The sequence below is a fragment of the Heterocephalus glaber genome, unplaced genomic scaffold (assembly GCF_053883595.1).
Source record: "Heterocephalus glaber isolate CG9 unplaced genomic scaffold, H.glaber_assembly_v1.0 deba00001608, whole genome shotgun sequence".
Taxonomy (NCBI): Eukaryota; Metazoa; Chordata; class Mammalia; order Rodentia; family Bathyergidae; genus Heterocephalus; species Heterocephalus glaber.
In genome coordinates, this window is record NW_028258379.1 from 30,456,285 (window position 1) to 30,473,893 (window position 17,609).

The 17,609-nt window shown below is 36.7% G+C and overlaps 1 protein-coding gene across 5 annotated transcripts in view; it reads right to left on the minus strand.

Moving 5' to 3' along the window:
- The window catches only part of Catsperb (catsper channel auxiliary subunit beta), a 179,488-nt gene that overhangs the window by 38,552 nt on the left and 123,327 nt on the right, over window positions 1-17,609 (minus strand). For all 5 annotated transcript variants that reach the window (XR_015445101.1, XM_087195485.1, XM_087195486.1 and 2 more), the window contains 4 exons: window positions 13,497-13,630; window positions 11,194-11,351; window positions 3,442-3,632; window positions 157-489 (listed from right to left, as the gene is read on the minus strand). Coding sequence is in view for 4 of the 5 variants with exons in the window: in XM_087195485.1 (XP_087051611.1) it covers window positions 157-489; window positions 3,442-3,632; window positions 11,194-11,351; window positions 13,497-13,630 (816 nt within the window). In the remaining variant the exon portion in view is untranslated. The remainder of the gene's footprint in view (window positions 1-156; window positions 490-3,441; window positions 3,633-11,193; window positions 11,352-13,496; window positions 13,631-17,609) is intronic.

Genomic DNA, 17,609 nt, shown 5'->3' on the forward strand with positions numbered 1-17,609 from the left:
AGTACCCTTGATCTTAGCATTGCATCATGAATCAATTCCAGCATCACATACTCTAGATCCAGCCATTTCTGAGAAAGCTCCACCTATGACTGCATGAGGCTTTGGCAGGGGAGGACATCTAAATGCAAGCCATAATACCAATAAAAACTAACTTACCTTTTTTATTAGGTACGACCTTAACTCCTAAAGACTGAGAGCTTCCCAGATCAATGTATTTCACAGAATTCAGGGTTGGTGAATCATCAAGTTGTTGAAGCACATAATGACATGGTTTTGAGTATATATTCCATGTCCGTCCATTCCTTTGCCCAAAGTTGTACAAGAACCAGTCACCCTCTAAAAAGGTTACATTGTTGGGTGCGATTGCAGGCATGGTAGCAATAGCTAATGCATTCTTATCATCTGAAATTTCTGTGATCAGGAAGCTGCTGTAACCAGGAATCACCACAGTTTTCTCTATATCTGTAGCTTGAAACAAGGCGTTAACAGCTGGAGATAAAACAAAATATTTGGTGTAAAAGCAAACAGATAATGTTCACTAAGCATATAGGTAGATATAACTAATAAACCACTTGAATTTTAAAAATATTATCTTAACTCGAGGACATGTTTGCCAGATTTCATGTTATAATTCAAATGTACCATCAAGAAAGTTTGTCATGAATATATCAAATGTAAACCTATACTTTAATGTTTAATATGAAATTAATGTATAAAAATATAAGCAGGAAAAAATATCTAAGTAAAGAAAGTTATTTCTCCTCCTTCCCCTCTTCCAGTATTGCAGATTGAAAGCAGGACCTTCACATTGAGTTCTGTCCCCAAACATCTCCTCCTTTTTTTTTTTTTGGTACCAGGGATTGAACTCGGGTACTTGTGCTTGCAAGGCAAGCGATGGAACCACTGAGCTAAATCCCCGGCCAACCTCTCCTCCTTTTAAAAATTTTGAAACAGTATCTTGCTAAATTGCCCAGGGTAGGTTTGAGCTAGGCAATCCTGTCTCAGCTTCTCAGAATGCTTAGATTACAGACATATGTATGCCACCTCCCAGCTAGAATTAGTATTCTTATAAAGAGACAGATATCTATCTCTTTCAGGCAGCAGAAATATCGCTTAGTTTATTTCCATGATAATATATCATTTAGTAAAAAATGATCATATATGAGTATTTCTAGGTTTCCCCAAGATTGTTTTATAAAATTTGGCATTAATCTGCCAAGTCCAGGTAACAGGAAACAGAAGAGAGTTATTCACTGTCACACATTCTCCACCCTTTAAAGGAGATATTTTGGTGAATCTTTGTAATTCACCTTTTTATCTACCATATTTTTGTGGAAATGTATTCATTTCCTGTAGCCTTAAAGGAACCAAGACCTCCCCCCAACATTCTTGAGTCTAAGCCCTGGAATTCCATTTGAAATCACCCAAAAGATAAGAACAGACTTTAGAAACTTACTATACATGACCAAGGGAAGAAAGAAAATAAATAAGAAGTTTCAATGAGGAAAGTTGATTTTACTATGGAATTGCTAAGAGCCTTATTTATTGTAATTCCACAAGAGATCAGTAATGTAGCCAGTGTTCCTCCAGTACCTAAATGTGTGCCTATTATATAGAAGGTATTCAGTTTGTTGATTGGATGAGTAATTGATTCTTCAAGGAAAGCAGGAAGATTTAGAAGAGGCTCTAGGGTAGGACCTTAAAGGATATCATCATTTAAGGAATAGAAATGGGGAAAAGATCCTGTCAAGGACACAAGGAAGAAACGAGAAAATCCATCAGAGAAGATACCAACAAAACCAAAGAAAGGTTTTTTCAAGGAGAGAAACATCAGCATTACCAAATGTTTTCAATAGGTCATTAAACATGCGGAGAAGACTATCCTCATTCTGAAAAAAATAGAAATAATCAAAAAGGCCTCATAATTCTCTTTATTGCACATGCACACTCCATGTCAAACCAACCCCCAATTTTTCCCAACATTCCCTCAAAAAGCCACATTGGTTCTCTCCTCCCCTTTAGAAGTAAACTCCCTGAAAGTTACCTTTATTCACTGGTTTCAGTTCTGCTTCTCTCGTCAGTTTTTGAATCCATTCTAATTAGACTTGCCTATACTATTCCAGCCAACAGCTTTTGTCACATCACAATGACTTTCACAGGGGTTGAAAGGCCAGTTTTCATTTAATCTCACCTGATTGATTGATGGCATGTAATACAGGTACACTCCTTTCTTTCTTTTCTTCCTTCCTTCCTTCCTTCCTTCCTTCCTTCCTTCCTTCCTTTCTTTCTTTCTTTGAACCAGGGATCGAACTCAGGACCTGGCACTTGTGAGGCAGGCACCGGAAGCACTGAGCTAAATCCCCGGCCCTCTTTCTTTTTTTTTGACAGGGTTTCATTATGTAGCCCAGGCTGGCCCTGAATTTGAGATGATCCTCCTGCTCCAACTTCCCAAATGCTGGGATTATAGGCATGCACCACCATGCCCAGTCCTTCCTTCCTGAAACACCTTCCTCACTTGGCTTTTGAGACAAACCTTTGGTTCTTCTCTGTCCATACTGTTTAATCTCTTACCAATAATAACTTCCCATCTCTCAGAGGCTCAATGTCAGAATGCCTGTAGTTAAACCTCAGACATCCTGCTTTCTGTATGTCCACTCATTTTCTGGGTCTTCTCACTTGGTATCATAGCATTATCATACACAAGCAATTTTCCTGAGCTCCAGACTTGTTTTTCTAAATGCCTACCTTACTTCTCTACTTGGATGAGTAACATGCATCTTAAGTTTAATATGATTTCCCACTGGATTACAGCAATAACCTCCTAGCTGATTACTCTGCTTTCCTTCTTGCCCTGTCTGCTGCCTAGTCTATTCTTGACACAGCAGCCAATGCACTCTCATTAAAACAGATTGTGTCACCTTCTATACAAGCCCCTATAATGGCTTTTCATTTACTCAGAGTAAGACCAAAATCCTTAAAGTATACTAATTTTTGCTGTGTATCCTTTGATACATACATAGTCTACCTATCCTTATTCAAAGATAATCTTTTGAAATAGAAATATTCTGTATAACTGTGATTTAAAGTTATTCTATTATATTGGGCATTAATATGCAAGAACTTGATATTTTCTTAAAATTTTTTCATTTTTAATTGACATAGTTCCTATTTTGTCTCACTTCTGAGCACTGTTAAGACAAAATAATCTCATAGGAATAAATGATAGGCACCACTATTGATGATGTATTGATAAAGTTTTAGGGAGGTTTTATTATATTAGGAACAAATACTCAGGAATCTAAGCATATGTAAACTTTGGTAAGTTGCCAATTAGACTAAAATTTGAAACCTATTGCTCTATAATGAACAGAGACAGTCTTCTCAAAAGGTATTTTTGCATTTTTTTTAACCACCAGAGATGTATTATGTTTTAACACTTACATTGTAAATCAAGAGTAAGTTTATAGAAGGGATTTCTAATTTCTTTTATGACAAGAGAACTAGACAAACAAGAGCTCTCATTTACTTCTTCTACTCCAAAAGGCTGTATCATTTCCACAATAACTGAGGACAAAAATTCTTTAGGAGTTTCATGTTGTAGTATCTTTCTTATGTATGCTGTTCCAGTTTTACTAAAAACAAACCAACAAACATTAAGCAATTTGAACATTACAGTGGCCTAAATGAGCAAGTTTATGAACATACAACTTTCAAATAAAATATACATCCATGGCTAACCAATCAACATCTGGTTAACATTTTGTTCAAACTCATTAGTTGTCAATGAAATGGCAATTACAACAAGGGGATACATTTCTTTTACCTCTAAAACTAGCAAAGATATTTATTTATTTGTAGTACTAGGGATTGAATGCAGGGCCTTTGTACTGAGCTACATGCCCAGTCCTTTTTAAATTTTGAGACAGGGTCTTGCCAAGTTGCTAAGTTACCTAGGTTGGGTTCACATTTTTGATCTTCCTGCTTCAGCCTCCCAGAGTGCTAGGATTATAGGATGTTCCACCATGCCCAGTGACTATTTATTTATTGATGCTGGAGATGGAACCCAGGGCTTCATGCATGCTAGGCAAGAGTGCTACCACTGAATCACATTCCTAGTCAATAAAGATTCTAAATGACAGGGTTCAGTAATGGTGAATTACAGAGTTACATGGAGATAATTTTACTATATTTAAAGTCACCCACTACTGATGAGATTGTAAATTAGTACAAACTTCTTCGAAAGCAATTTGACCTGTGTTAAAAGAACTACCCCCCCCCCCATGATTCCATTGGTCTACTAATACAGATCTATCCTAAGGAAACACTTGAAACTTAAGGAATAGGGAAGCTATCTACACAAGATATTCATCATGGCATTTTAGTGAAAGTTAGAATTACAAAATACTAACAATAGAAAAAGTAAATAAATGGTACTACACAATTTACTTAGAGATAATGGAGCTATTAAAACGGCACTTATAGAGTTTTTATTACATAAGGAAAATAGTCACATAATGTTTAAATGAAAAGAGCAAGGTGAAAAATGTTCAAATGCATGGAAAAAGAACTGGTCAGTAATGCATCAATGTTAAGAGTCATTTCAATTTTCTTATATAAGTATAGCACATGAACATTGATAACTACTATATTTAAATAAAACAAAATGAATGTGGGACACACATTTCAAAGTTAATTTAGTTTTCTTTCAAATGAAGTTTCATTCCTGATAAAAAGGGGCCAGGATGAATGAATACAACAGACCAAAATCAAAACCAAAATAACAACAAACCAGTGAAACTCAATAATAAAGCAAAATAAGACAAACAAAAAACAACCCCAAGTCAATGAGATTTACTTGAATAGCCATTTCTACAAAGAAGATATATGAATGGTCAGTATGCATATGAAAAGATGCACAATAATACTAATTATTAGGAAAATGTAAATCAAAACGACAAATAAATTCCACCTTGTGTTGTTACTTTTTTCTGTTTGTTGAGACAAAATACCAGACACTCAAAGTTAAAGGGGAAAGGGTTTATTTAGCCCACAGTTCCTAGAGGTTTCAGTCCATAATTGGCTGGCTCCAAGGCAGGGTGGCAGAGTGGCGACAGTTTATGGCAGTGGAAGACAGCAGAAGCAACAAGGGACCTTAACATCGTCTTTCTATCTCTTTTATTTCATTCAGAGTACCAGGATTAGGGCGGTGCCAAACCAATCACTCACATGGTTTAGTAATCACACACTTTTTTTTTTTTTGGTACGGGGTATCGAACTCAGGACCTTGCGCTTTCGAGGCAGATGGCAGCACCACTGAGCTAAATCCCTGCCCCTAATCACACACTCTTAATCCCAGAATCACAGTCTAGATTCAGCCATCTCAGAAAAAGGATGAGGCTTTGGGGGGACAGTAAACACAAGCCATAACACACCTCATATCCGTTAGGATGGTTATGATTTAAAAAAAGACATAAAATAACATGTGTTGGTTCAGATATAGAGAAATTTGAACTCATATACATTATTGGTGGGAATATAAAATGGTGAAACTGTTACAGAAAATCATGTAATGGTCCTTTATAATATTAAATATAAATTTATCATATGATCCAAAGAATTGAAAACAGGTATTCAAACAGATATGTGTCCATCTATGTCCATAGTTGCATTATTCATAATAGCCAAAAGATAGAAACAGGAAGCAGGCCAAATATCCATAAAAAGATTAATGGCTAAACAAAATGTGCTATATACATACCACAGAATATTTCTCAGCCTTAAAAGGAAGGCAATCCTGGGGGGTGGGGATTTAGCTCAGTGGTTCTGCCGCCTGCCTCGCAAGTGGAAGGACCCACGTTTGATCCCCCGTACCAAAAAAAAAAAGAAGGAAGGCAATCCTTTCATATGCTAAAACACAGCTAAATCTTTGGATGTTAAACAATGTATATGAGGCCAGGGATTTAGCTCAGTGGTTCTGCAGCCTGCCTCGCAAGTTCATGGTCCCAAGTTCAATCCCTGGTACCAAACAAAACAAAACAACAACAACAAAACAATGTAGATGAACTGAACATTCATAACTTCATACTTAAAAATGGTTAAAATGGTATATTGCATGCTGTGTATATTTTACCATAATAAAACACCATATTAAAAAAAGACAAAGAAAATAAAGATAAAATAGTCACTAATTACTGATAAATGTTCAACTGATCAGCAAGATGTAACAATCCTATATTTATATATCCTCAGTGGCAGCCTCAAACTATATAAAGCAAAATTGACAGAACTACCATTAGAAATTGACACACCCAATATTGCAGCAGGAAATTTTAACACAATTCTGTCAACAGCAGATAAAGAAATCAGTAAGGATACAGAAAGTTTTAGCACCACAATGAACAAGATTGATCTAACTGAACAAATATCAACACTGTGCCCAGTAATGAGATTATATTTTCTATAATACATATGGAATTTCTATAGTACACATGGAATTGAAGATACCCCAAAATATCCACTCTGGCGTATTTATTGTTTGGAGTTAAAGGCATTTTAAGAAAACAGAAAAGCAACGAGGGCATAATGTTGCACTCCTATAATCTTGGTATTTAGGAAGCTAAGGCAGGAGAATCACTTGAGAACTTTTCTGAAAAAAAGAAAGAAAAGGGGCTGGGGATTTAGCTCAGTGGTTCCGCCTTGTGCGCAAGTGCAAGGACCTGAGTTTGATCCCCAGTAACAAAAAAAAAAAAAAAAAAGAAAGAAAGAAAAGAAGAAACAAAGAGGGAGGAAGGAAGAAAGAAAGAAGGAAAGGAGGGAGGAAGGAAACAAGGAGGGAGGAAGGAGGAAGGAAAGAAGGAAGAAAAAAAGAAAGAAAGAAAGAAGAAAAAGTGAGTGAGCAAGCAGATGCAGGAAGAACACTTTGACCTTCCTAAAAGCAGGAGATGAAACTCCCAGATAGAAGGTGTCATCCCTACATTTGAAGAAAGATATTTTTATCACTAGAAATGGGGATTCAAAGCTAAGAGATATCTGCACACACAAACCTTGTTAAATTAAGCCTTACCTTTTCAGTGACTTCTCTGCAGTTAACAACCCTATTGCAAATCTTGTCTTCAATGGCTTCACAATTTACTACTTTTTATTCAACTCAGTAGATAAATGTTTAACTAGAACTGCTTCTTTAGTCTTCATTTCTTTATGAGGATTTCCATGTCATATACAACTTATATTAAATAAATTTGTATGCTTTTTTCCTGTTAATCTATCTTATGTCAATTTAATTCTTAGGCCCAGACCAAAACAAATGAACAAATCCCAAGAGGAAAGAGGTAAAATTTCACTTCCCTCCACAAATATTCACAAAAATTGACCATAATGAGTGGCTTTAGTCCTAGGCTATAAAATAAATTTCAATCATTGTCAAAATATAGACTTTGGGACAGAAAATTCTAATCTTAAACTTTTCCAGAAAATAAAAAAATTGTTTATGAGGTGAATATAATGTTGTTAACAGAACCACACAATTTTAGAAAGGCACAAGGAAAATATGAGAAAGGGAAATTATAGATAAAATTCACTCATGAACATAGATGCTAAATTTCTACATACTAGCTAACTGAACCCAGAAATATATGAAAATAGGTAATACTGATCAAGACAGATTTGTTCAACATTAAATACAAAATATAATCCACATTAAGTAAATGATTAAAGGGAAAATTCTACAGATAAGCTCAACATATATAGGAGAAATATTTAATTTAAAACTAAAACCCCTCAAATTTCTTAAATAAGAATAAAAGATAATTCCTTCAGGTGTGTTCAACCTACAGCCTCCTTTCTTTTTGCCTTCTTTTTTTTGAGTGAAGAATTGTCTTGGGCCCTATAAAAAATATATGATACAGTTAATGTATATAAGTAACAAAAGTCATTTTTTTACATTTGTTATAACATTAAAAAGGTGCAAAAAAAAAGGCAAGCTGAAAGTGGACATGCTTGTAGAAAAAGATCACATGCAATGATGAAATATTTAAAATAGTCTTTTTAGAATCAGGATCAACTAGGAAGCCAAATTTCTATTCAACATAGTATTGGAGGTTTGATACGCTGTAATAGGAAAAAACTATAATATACTAAGAAATATTAAGAAATTATCTCCAGGTGACATGATTATCTACTTAGAAACATATTTATCTCTACCAGGAAAGCCTAAAGGAATATCTTGAAAGAGTACTGGAATTATTAAAAGAATTTAGCAAATGTGACAAATATAAGGTCATCAAACAAAAATCAGTATGAAGTTTTGACTTCAAAAAGATGCAAAAAGATGCAACCAAACAAGAAAAACAAAACAAACAAAAATAGATAAAGTCATCTCTTTGCTTAAGCCCATTAGAGAACTAGGGTCACAAGACAGACAACTGCCATGGTTTGAATATAGTTTGTCTTCACCAAAAGTCATGCCATACTGAGGCTTAATTCCTCATTGCAGAAGTGTTGGGGGTGAGGTCTAGTGTGTGTGTGGATGTTTAGATCATGGGGTGAAGCCCTCATGAATGGATTAATACCTTTCTGTCAGGCAGGAACGGGACAGCTATGGAGAGAAGTCAGGCTCTTTTCTCATTCTTAAGTCCTCACTTTTCCTTTCACTTTCAACCACAAGTAAAAGCTTCATGTGACCCTCACCAGATTTGGTTGCCTGATCTTGAGCTTTCTAGTTTCCAGACCCATGAGCCTAAACCCTTTTTTCTTTATAAATTACCCAATTTCAGGTATTCTGTTATAACAACAGAAAATGGATTAAGACAGAACTAACCTGAAATGCAGAGGCATAAGCCATTTCAAGGAAAGACTGAACACCAGGACAGTCTCATCTGTGCATGAGCAATGGGAATGAGGAAACAAAGTGTTGGCTGAACCATATATAAGTAAGAATCAGCTAAACCTGTAAACAGAAAGCGCCAACGACATAGTCTGTGCTAGCATACGAGTCTGGAAATGCTGGTGTGCTTGACCAATGGGAGTCTGCACTCACATGAAAACTTCACATGCTTTCCTTTGAATGCACAGGACAAAGTGGGGCAGGCAGTAGATCAGGGACAGCCTCACTGTTAGGGCAGACAGCTTGGGTGGGGTAATTAGAGAATGGCAGGAAACAGGCTGAAGCATCTCCTACTTCCCTGAATTTTCTTTTATAGGAAGTAAAAGCCTTAAAACACAGAAGGTTGGGCATTAGACACTCTTGCACACATGCTTCCAAAGAGCTGATTGGGGTGACTGTAGCTCTGCCTACTTCCTTCCCTTGCCTTTCTCCTCTAGGATGCAAAAGTTTTAAGTGATTGTGAGAGAGAAAGCAAGGACACTCATCTGCAGGGGCACAGGCCAAGATACATTGCACAGGAAAGGATTATATAACTCTTTACCCCTTAGTGAGGGACAGAAAGCTGATTTGCTCCTAAAATTCTAAGAGAACTAAGTGGAATTATTTTACCACACGGGCAAGAGCAAGACATTTCTACCCAAGATAAAACTACAGATTTAAAGCAGAATTTGACTGCTGCAGGATGGAATTTGTGTTAATAGTTTTTCCCTCCCTTAATGGAACTTGACAAGCTGAGTCTAAGTTCTAAATGGAAGAACAAAAGCCAAGAAAAGGTGATGAGAAGGGGGGTATTCACAAATGTTACACAGAGTAATTTAGTCAGTGTGACATGTAGAAGACAAAGATTTAAGTGAAACAGAGGAGAATGGAAATAGACCAATGGAAACATAGACCTATGATATGTCACAGAGGTGGCATTACAGATCAATAGGGGAAAAGGGAGGGGTTGGGTGGACAGTTGATTATCCATATTAATAAAATAAAGAAATCAGATTTCCACTTCACACTATACATCAAATCCATTCTAGATAGATGAAAAACTTAAAAATTACAATAGGGGAATAGCTAAATAAATTGTGGTATATTCATGTGAATGAATTATATCTATCAATATGGAGCAATTTATTTATTTATTTATTTATTTATTTATTTATTTATTTGGTACCGGGGATCGAACTTGGGTCCTTGCGCTTGTGTAGCAGGCAGTGAAACCACTGAGCTAAATCCCTGGCCCAATATGAAGCAATTTTAAAAGCACATGAAGTAATTTTAAAAGCCTCATGTTATATGAAAATATCAAGTCACAGAAAAAGGCGCAGATAGCCAAACAAAATAATACATTTTGATACACATGTATTAAAGATAAAAAATAAATGTTAAAAAAATCTTAACACAAAATTCAGATGATGCTTATTTCCTGGAGACAAAGGCAGTGCAGGGGTAGAGGAGAGGCAGGAAACTAAAGAAATGCTGCCCAGAAGGACTGCTGAAGGGCTGAAGGGCACCCCAACACTGCTAGACTTCCAGAGGCAGAGGGGGTTAAGGGTAGTCCTATGATGAGTGTTGCCTAAAATGTACCAATAAATGTTGTGCTATTAAAAAAATTAGGAAGGAGTTGCTCAATAAAAGATTAAAAAAAAGAGTAGTAAGTGTGGCGGGCCAGGGATTTAGCTCAGTGGTTCTGCCACTTTCCTTGAAAGCGCAAGGTCCTGAGTTCAATCCCCAGTAAACCCCGCCCCCCCAAAAAAGAGTTTTTAAAGCTGGGCAAGGTGGCACATGCCTGTAAGCTGAGGCAGGTTTGCAAGTTTGGGGCCAACCCGGACAACTTCACAAATTAGCAAGACCTTGTCTAGAAAAAAAGTTGTAAAAAGGACTGGGGAAAACAATAGAGCTTTGAGGCCTTAAAGGTAACTTTAAAGTCCTTTGGCTCTTGCAACATCTTAGAAGTAAGCATTTCTGAGAATTCTGTATACCCTACCATAAAGCATTTCATGAAAGACAGTTTCCGTTAGGTTAGATGTGTTTGTTTCTAGGCCATAAAACAATTGTCACTTCAGTGGTGAACACTGTGGATAAGAAGTATCCAGTGTATTCAGGACCACTTTTCTATAGTTTAGCTTGATGGGGCTGATATAAGTGGCACTACATTTCTAAAACTGAGGCATCATGCAAGGCAAGAGAACTTGGAGTTTATAAATGTATTTGGCCTTGTGGGGTATCAAAGAAAGACTTACTCTGTTGGATCACAACTAGGTTCAAAATTTAGAATCTAAAAATCAATCTAAATAAATGTGAGGCAAATCATTAATTACCTGGAGTGTATCAGTTTTCCAAAATGCATATTATTAAACTTCTTGGTGTGTATAGTTTCCCGAGGTTCATTTGGAGGTACATATGCAAAAAAGATCATTTCATCAGGGGAGATATACTGCAGAGCAAGTGCAGTCTCAAAGCCCATATCAGGAGCCTGCTATTGGAGAAAATAAAATATTCCATTTAAATGATTTTATACTTCAATTATGACAAAATTCAAATAACAGATTTGTTTCAATTCACATCAAAACAATACTATTTACTTATTAATTGGAGTAATATTTCACTGTAATCTGAATATGTGTGTGTGTACAACAGAAAGTGAAAAGGAAAAGAAATTCTGATGACTAAGACTCAATTGGAGATTTCTGTGTCTTTGGCTGCAATGGAAGGATGTACAGAGACTAGGTTTTCATTGTGTGCGAGGAGTCAGAAGGTACAGAGTTTAGAACTGGGTTCTTATTTGGTGTTTTATTTAGGAAAGGGCCTAGAACATACTTCTCACTTGAGGGCTGCTGCTCCCAGCTTCTTGCAAGAGTCGTTGTAAGTGACTGAGTCCCTGCTGACGTAGTCCTTTTTCACATCTTCTGATCCAGACTTTCCCTTGGAGTCAACATAGGCTCTTTCGGCCTACATTTCTGACCTGTAGGTCTTCTCTTCTTCCTTTTTCTTTTCTGATACTGGGGATTGAATATAGGGTCTTCCCCTGCCATTTTTATTTTTTACTTTTATTTTGAGACAGGGTCTCACTAAATTCTAAGTTGCCCGGGTTGGGCTGTGATTCTCTTGCCTTGGCTCGGCCAGTAGCTCTTTTCAACACATCCTTCTTCAGTCTTAATCCTGTTCAGTTTTGGGAACTTCTAGGGGTAAGAAAAGAAGTGGGTACCAACCCCAAAAGGAGATGCTGGAGTTGACCTTATTGCTAGGATGCAATGAGTAGTTGGTAGATGGTGCAGACTGTTTGGGGGAACACTCATCATACTGTGCCTCTAAGATTCATTTTCTGTTATGCTTTTCCCCTCAGCCTCTGTATTTTTGGGACCCACTGAGAAGGGGAGAGAATTGGAAATAAGACTGGCTAAATGGACAGGTCCTGGAGCCAGCTGCCTGGGATACATGCCTGATTCCAAAAACTAACCAGTTGTGTAATTTTGAGTATTATTCACACCCGCTGTACCTACTTTTCTCTTAGTAAAATGGGAATAAACAATTACAATAAAGATTTTAAGAGCTTACAGCAGTGTCTTCCACATAAAAAGAGCTAGTGATTATTTTTTCTAGAGAGGATGCATGCATAATTTAGAGAGAGAGAGAAAGAGAGAGAGAATGTTGAGTATGAGTTTCTCAAACTTGTTCTGAGTATAAAACCCCCATATATTATAGTTTTCATTGTAATAATTTAAACTTTCACATAAAGGAGCCAATTTCTGCAAAATTGTGAATTGAATGAAATGTTGAGGTAACTGCTTTTTTGGATAGTTCTACCTTCTAGTTCACATCATTCACTTTATATATATGCAAATCCACACCCCCAGATTCAGATGAACATGTGGGGAGACACGTGGTGGCATAGCACTCTCACATGAATGTCTCCACTCTCATTCTATGAGAATATCTCAGACAGGGTATGTGAAAACACCATCCTCTCAACTGCAGTCCTGGCCTGGTAATTGGAGTGATCTTTTAAAATGAGATTCATCCTCTTTTCTGCTTTCTATAAGCCAGAGAGAAGGTTTTATTATACCCAGTCAAAAGATTGATTATTTGCTGATATACTGGTGAGTGTTCATTTTCATGACTGCATGTTCATGATGAGTTCTTTGGTATACAGACCTTTTACAAGTAGCATATTATACTTTAAAATTATTATAAAAATCTGTCTGCAGTGCATCTAGAGGAGTTTGATGAAGAAAAGAGGAAATTAAAGGGCAGGGTTAATATGGAGGAAGGAGAGCCAGAACTTGCTTCTTCAAGATTGACCTTAGGAAGCAGAGAATCAACCCCATCTGGGATTGCGTTGGGGGTAAGGGATCTAGTTTGGAAGATCTAGTAGTGTTCTGCTGTGAAGACATTTTCATGAAGATATCTGGTGTCAAACTGTAGCTATATAACTCTGTAATGTAGTTGGGAGAAGATTTTGGAAATGTTCCCTGGTATGTGGAGGTTTTCCTTTAGTTAAATAGAGCAAAGTACGTTAGTAAGAATTTGTCCCAAGGAAAATACTTTATCATTGTTCTGTGTGTAGAATGTGGAACATATTCTTATAACAAGGGAAACTGTTTCAATATATTATATCACCAACCTGTCCAAAAATTTTGGAATTTTCAGAGGATTCAAAGTGAGTTGGAGTCAGTTTATGTATGAATCCCAAGTGATCATAGTATAATGTGAAAACATTATCGGTAACAATTCCAATTTCACTGTATGTCCCTAGTCCTATAAGGAAATAAACAGAAGTCTTACATGACATAATACAAATTGAAATATAATAATATCATAACCTGTAAAACATTTAAACTGAGGGGTAGGAATAGGGCTCTAAGGGCTCTTGAATTAGCAAAATTCATGTTAGTCTGTATTAAATCTCTGGGAAGTCTTTTCCAGGGTCCATGTTGCTATAGAATCTTCTCACTGAAGTAGGTGAAGGACAGAACAGAATAAGGGATGTTTAATTAAGGGATCTAGAGGAAAGGAATTTAATTTTCTTGGTAGTATTTTCTCTTTCTGAAACCAACGAATCAGGTTTCTGAATAGATAGAATTAGTGAGATAATAATGGCAAGAGGATTATCAGTAGATTGGGTCATTATGTTGACACAAACTGCGTGGCTGAGGTTCTCTGTCAGCACCATGTTGCTGAGAAGTACTGTCAGTAATCTGGTGGTAGAGCAGCATTCATTTAGCCAGTCAGATAGTGATCTAGAGGAAGGGTCCCTCTCCAGGAAGGAGCTAGAGTGAAAGTTCTAGAGAGAAAGGCTGATTTATGCACTCCACTCTACCCAGGCTCTCCTGTCCCTGACCCCTAAGCATAGGAGTGCCCTAGGATTCAGTTCTTGAGTTTCATCTTAGTCTTCGGAGATCTCATCCAGTTTTAGGTTTTTAAATCTATCTTTATGAGAATGGTTCCAAAAATTAAGTCTCCTGTCTAGTTCTCCTTCTTGAAGTCCAGGCTAATAATATCTGCCTACCAATAGCTCCAGAACAATGTTGATTAGGCATCTCTATCCAAACGGAACTCCTAATCCTCATGCAAACTTGCTACATCCCAAATCTTCCTATTGTTCAGTCCAAAAACTTTGATGTCACTCTTAATTTTTTTCTTTCTCTCATATCCTGCCTATATCTAATCTACAGCAAGTCCTATTGACTCTACCTTCAATATATACAGCTGCTCTTCTATTTATGGGGTTATGTTCTGATAAACTCATTGGAAGTTGAAGATATTGTAAGTTAAAAGTACATTTAATATACCTAACCTTTCTACTGTCCTAGTTGAGTCACATAGCACACTGTAGAGTATCAGTTGTTTCCCTTGTGATTACATGATTAATTGGCAGCTGTGCATCCCTGATGCTGCCTACTATCACAAGATAATATCCAATTGAATATCTGTAGGCTAGGAAGAGATGAAAATTCAAGATTCAAAGTACAGATTACATTGAAATCATACTGCTTTCTCACTGTTTGTAAAGTTAGAAACTCGCAAAGTGAATCACCCTAAATCAAGGACCATTTGCGTATAGAATCCAATCACTTCCTACCATGGCTATTACTATCACCCTATACAAGCCACCTTTATCTCTCTTGTGCCTCCCAACAGGTCTCCAAGATTCTGCTGATAGTTCACCTCAGATTATTCTCAAGTAACAACAACAATAACAACAATGATAACCAAAACCAAAACCAAACAACCTACCAAATATTAAGTCACTTCATCTAATTCCCTAATCAAAACTCTCAATGGCTTCAATCTCCCTCTGAGAAAAAGCTGAAGTACTCACAATGCCTTCTAAGGGCATCATGATCTGGATTCTGTTGGCCTCTCTGACCTAACTTCCTATAATATTCTGGGCTGTTTACTCTGCTCTAGCCAGACTAGCCTCAGGTTATCTACAATTGTACAATTTTTTCTCCTGTAATCTGTAATTAATCAGTGTGCCACACTGATTAATTTTCTAATACTAAACTATCACAGATTACTGATATAAATCCAACAGTGATGTAATAGAATATTCTTTTTATATATTGCTGTGTTTAGTTGGCTAAAATTTCTTCAGGATTTTTACATCATAAAAACATCTTAACAGTCCTTGTCCACCAGGTGGCACTCATGACATCATGGTTAATACCTCACTTGAAAGTTTAGTCGTCCACCGGGCTTTGCAGGGTATTGGTTCTACGATCCTGCGCAGACAGCAGAGGCAGAGGATGGTTATACAATGGTTTACATAACCTGGGGGTTGTGATGCGCATCTGTAATCTCAGCACTCTGGGAGCCTGAGACAGAAGGATCACAAGTTTGAGCCCACCATGGGCAATTTAGTCACTTAGCAAGACACTGTCTCAAAATTGGAAAAAAAAGAAAAAAAAAAAGAGTTGGGGATGTAGCTTAGTGTGAAGGCACTGGGTTCAATCCCCAGTACTATATATATATGTATTTTTTTCTATAACCTTAACCTGTATACTTTAAATAATCTCTAGATAATTTACAAGATCTAATACTATGCCATGTAAATGGTCATTATACTGTATTATGCAGGGAATAATGAGAAGAAATAAAAGTATTAGTACAGATGCAATTTTTTTTCTGGTGTTGGGGTTTGAACCCAGGACCTCATACATGCTAGGCAAACAGAGCCTCAGCCCTTTCCAAATATTTTGATCCTTGGTTGGTTGAATCCATGAATGCAGAATCTAAGATATGGAGGGCTGACTGTATTTTGTCTCAGTTATTTATATTGTTATCACTTTGAGTTTCCTGAATCTTTGGTAGATGTTGAGTTTTACTGCTATTTAATGTCTTCAGAAATACTAAATTAGAATTTGGTATGAAACAAAGTTATTGTGGGTGCAGCAAGAAAAGAAAACTAAGGAGTAACATATATTTATCAATAAAATCAATATTGTAGAAGGATATACTGCAATTCCACATTGTTTTTTTTTTTTTTTGGTACCGGGGATTGAACTCGGGTCCTTGCGCTTGCAAGGCAGGCGACAGAATTCCACATTCTTTATAGAAAAACTTTCAACTATTTTTCAAGACCCAAGAAAGGAAGAAAGCCTCTAGTAGGTAAAAATTGTTTTATATTATGCTATTGAGATATATGCAAAATGACTGTCTTATCACATACCAAGCAATGCAATCACTTAGGATCACTGTGAACACATTGTGTTAGAGATTAACTGGAAGCATTTTTCTTTTCTTTGGCACCAGGGATCGAACTCGGGACCTTGTGCTTGCAAGGTAGGTGCCGGAACCACTGAGTTAAATCCCCTGTCCTACTGGAAGCATTTTTAATTTTTTTGTGTTATTCGAACAAAATGACTTATAATCAACAGAATCTCAGATTTAATGAAACATAGTGGTTACAACATCTTTCCATTAGGTTTGCATATGAATAATGAATTGGTTCCAAATGTTTAGGCAATATTAGTTTTCTTTGAAGGTTCTACAGAAAATATTTGGCATTCATTGTTGAAGAGAAGAATCCAAGGGTGGCTTGATATTTTTTAATGCTATAGCTTCAATCAGTAATATCCTCTAAAGTCCCATTAAATGTTTGGTGCTACTGGGAGGTCTGTGGTGCCATTGGGAGGTGGTAGAACTTTTAAAAGGTAGTGGGAAGTCTTCTGGTCACTAGGGGAATGGTGTTTGAGGGAGCATGGATTTCTTTCTCTCTCTCTCTGTCTCTGCAATCTGGCTGTCCATTGAACAGTTTTGCGAGAGACTACTATACTTCACTGCAGGCCCCAAAGCAATGGGGCTAAGCAATCATGGACTGAAATCTCTAAAACTGTGAGCCAAAATAAAGTTTTTCTTTCGTGCCAGGGATTGAACCTAGGACCTTGTGCTTGTGAGGCAGGCCCCAGAACCACTGAGCTAAATCCCTGGCCCCAATCTTTTTTCTTCATAAGCTGATTATCTCAGGTATTTAGTACATTAATCGAAAGATGATGACACAATCTGCATTTTCTATTTCAAATAATTCAGAGTAGTGTTTTTATATTATTGGTTTGCTTTGTTTTTACTTTAAAAATCAATGTCTTATTGATTTTGTTTTTCTTCTATTTTTTCATCCATCCATCCATTCATTCAAGTGGGTTATAATGTGCCAGAACTATAAATAAAATAGAGAAACATATAAGCACTATCTCTTTTCATCACTGAAAATACCTACTGTTTGCAGTTTCAGAAT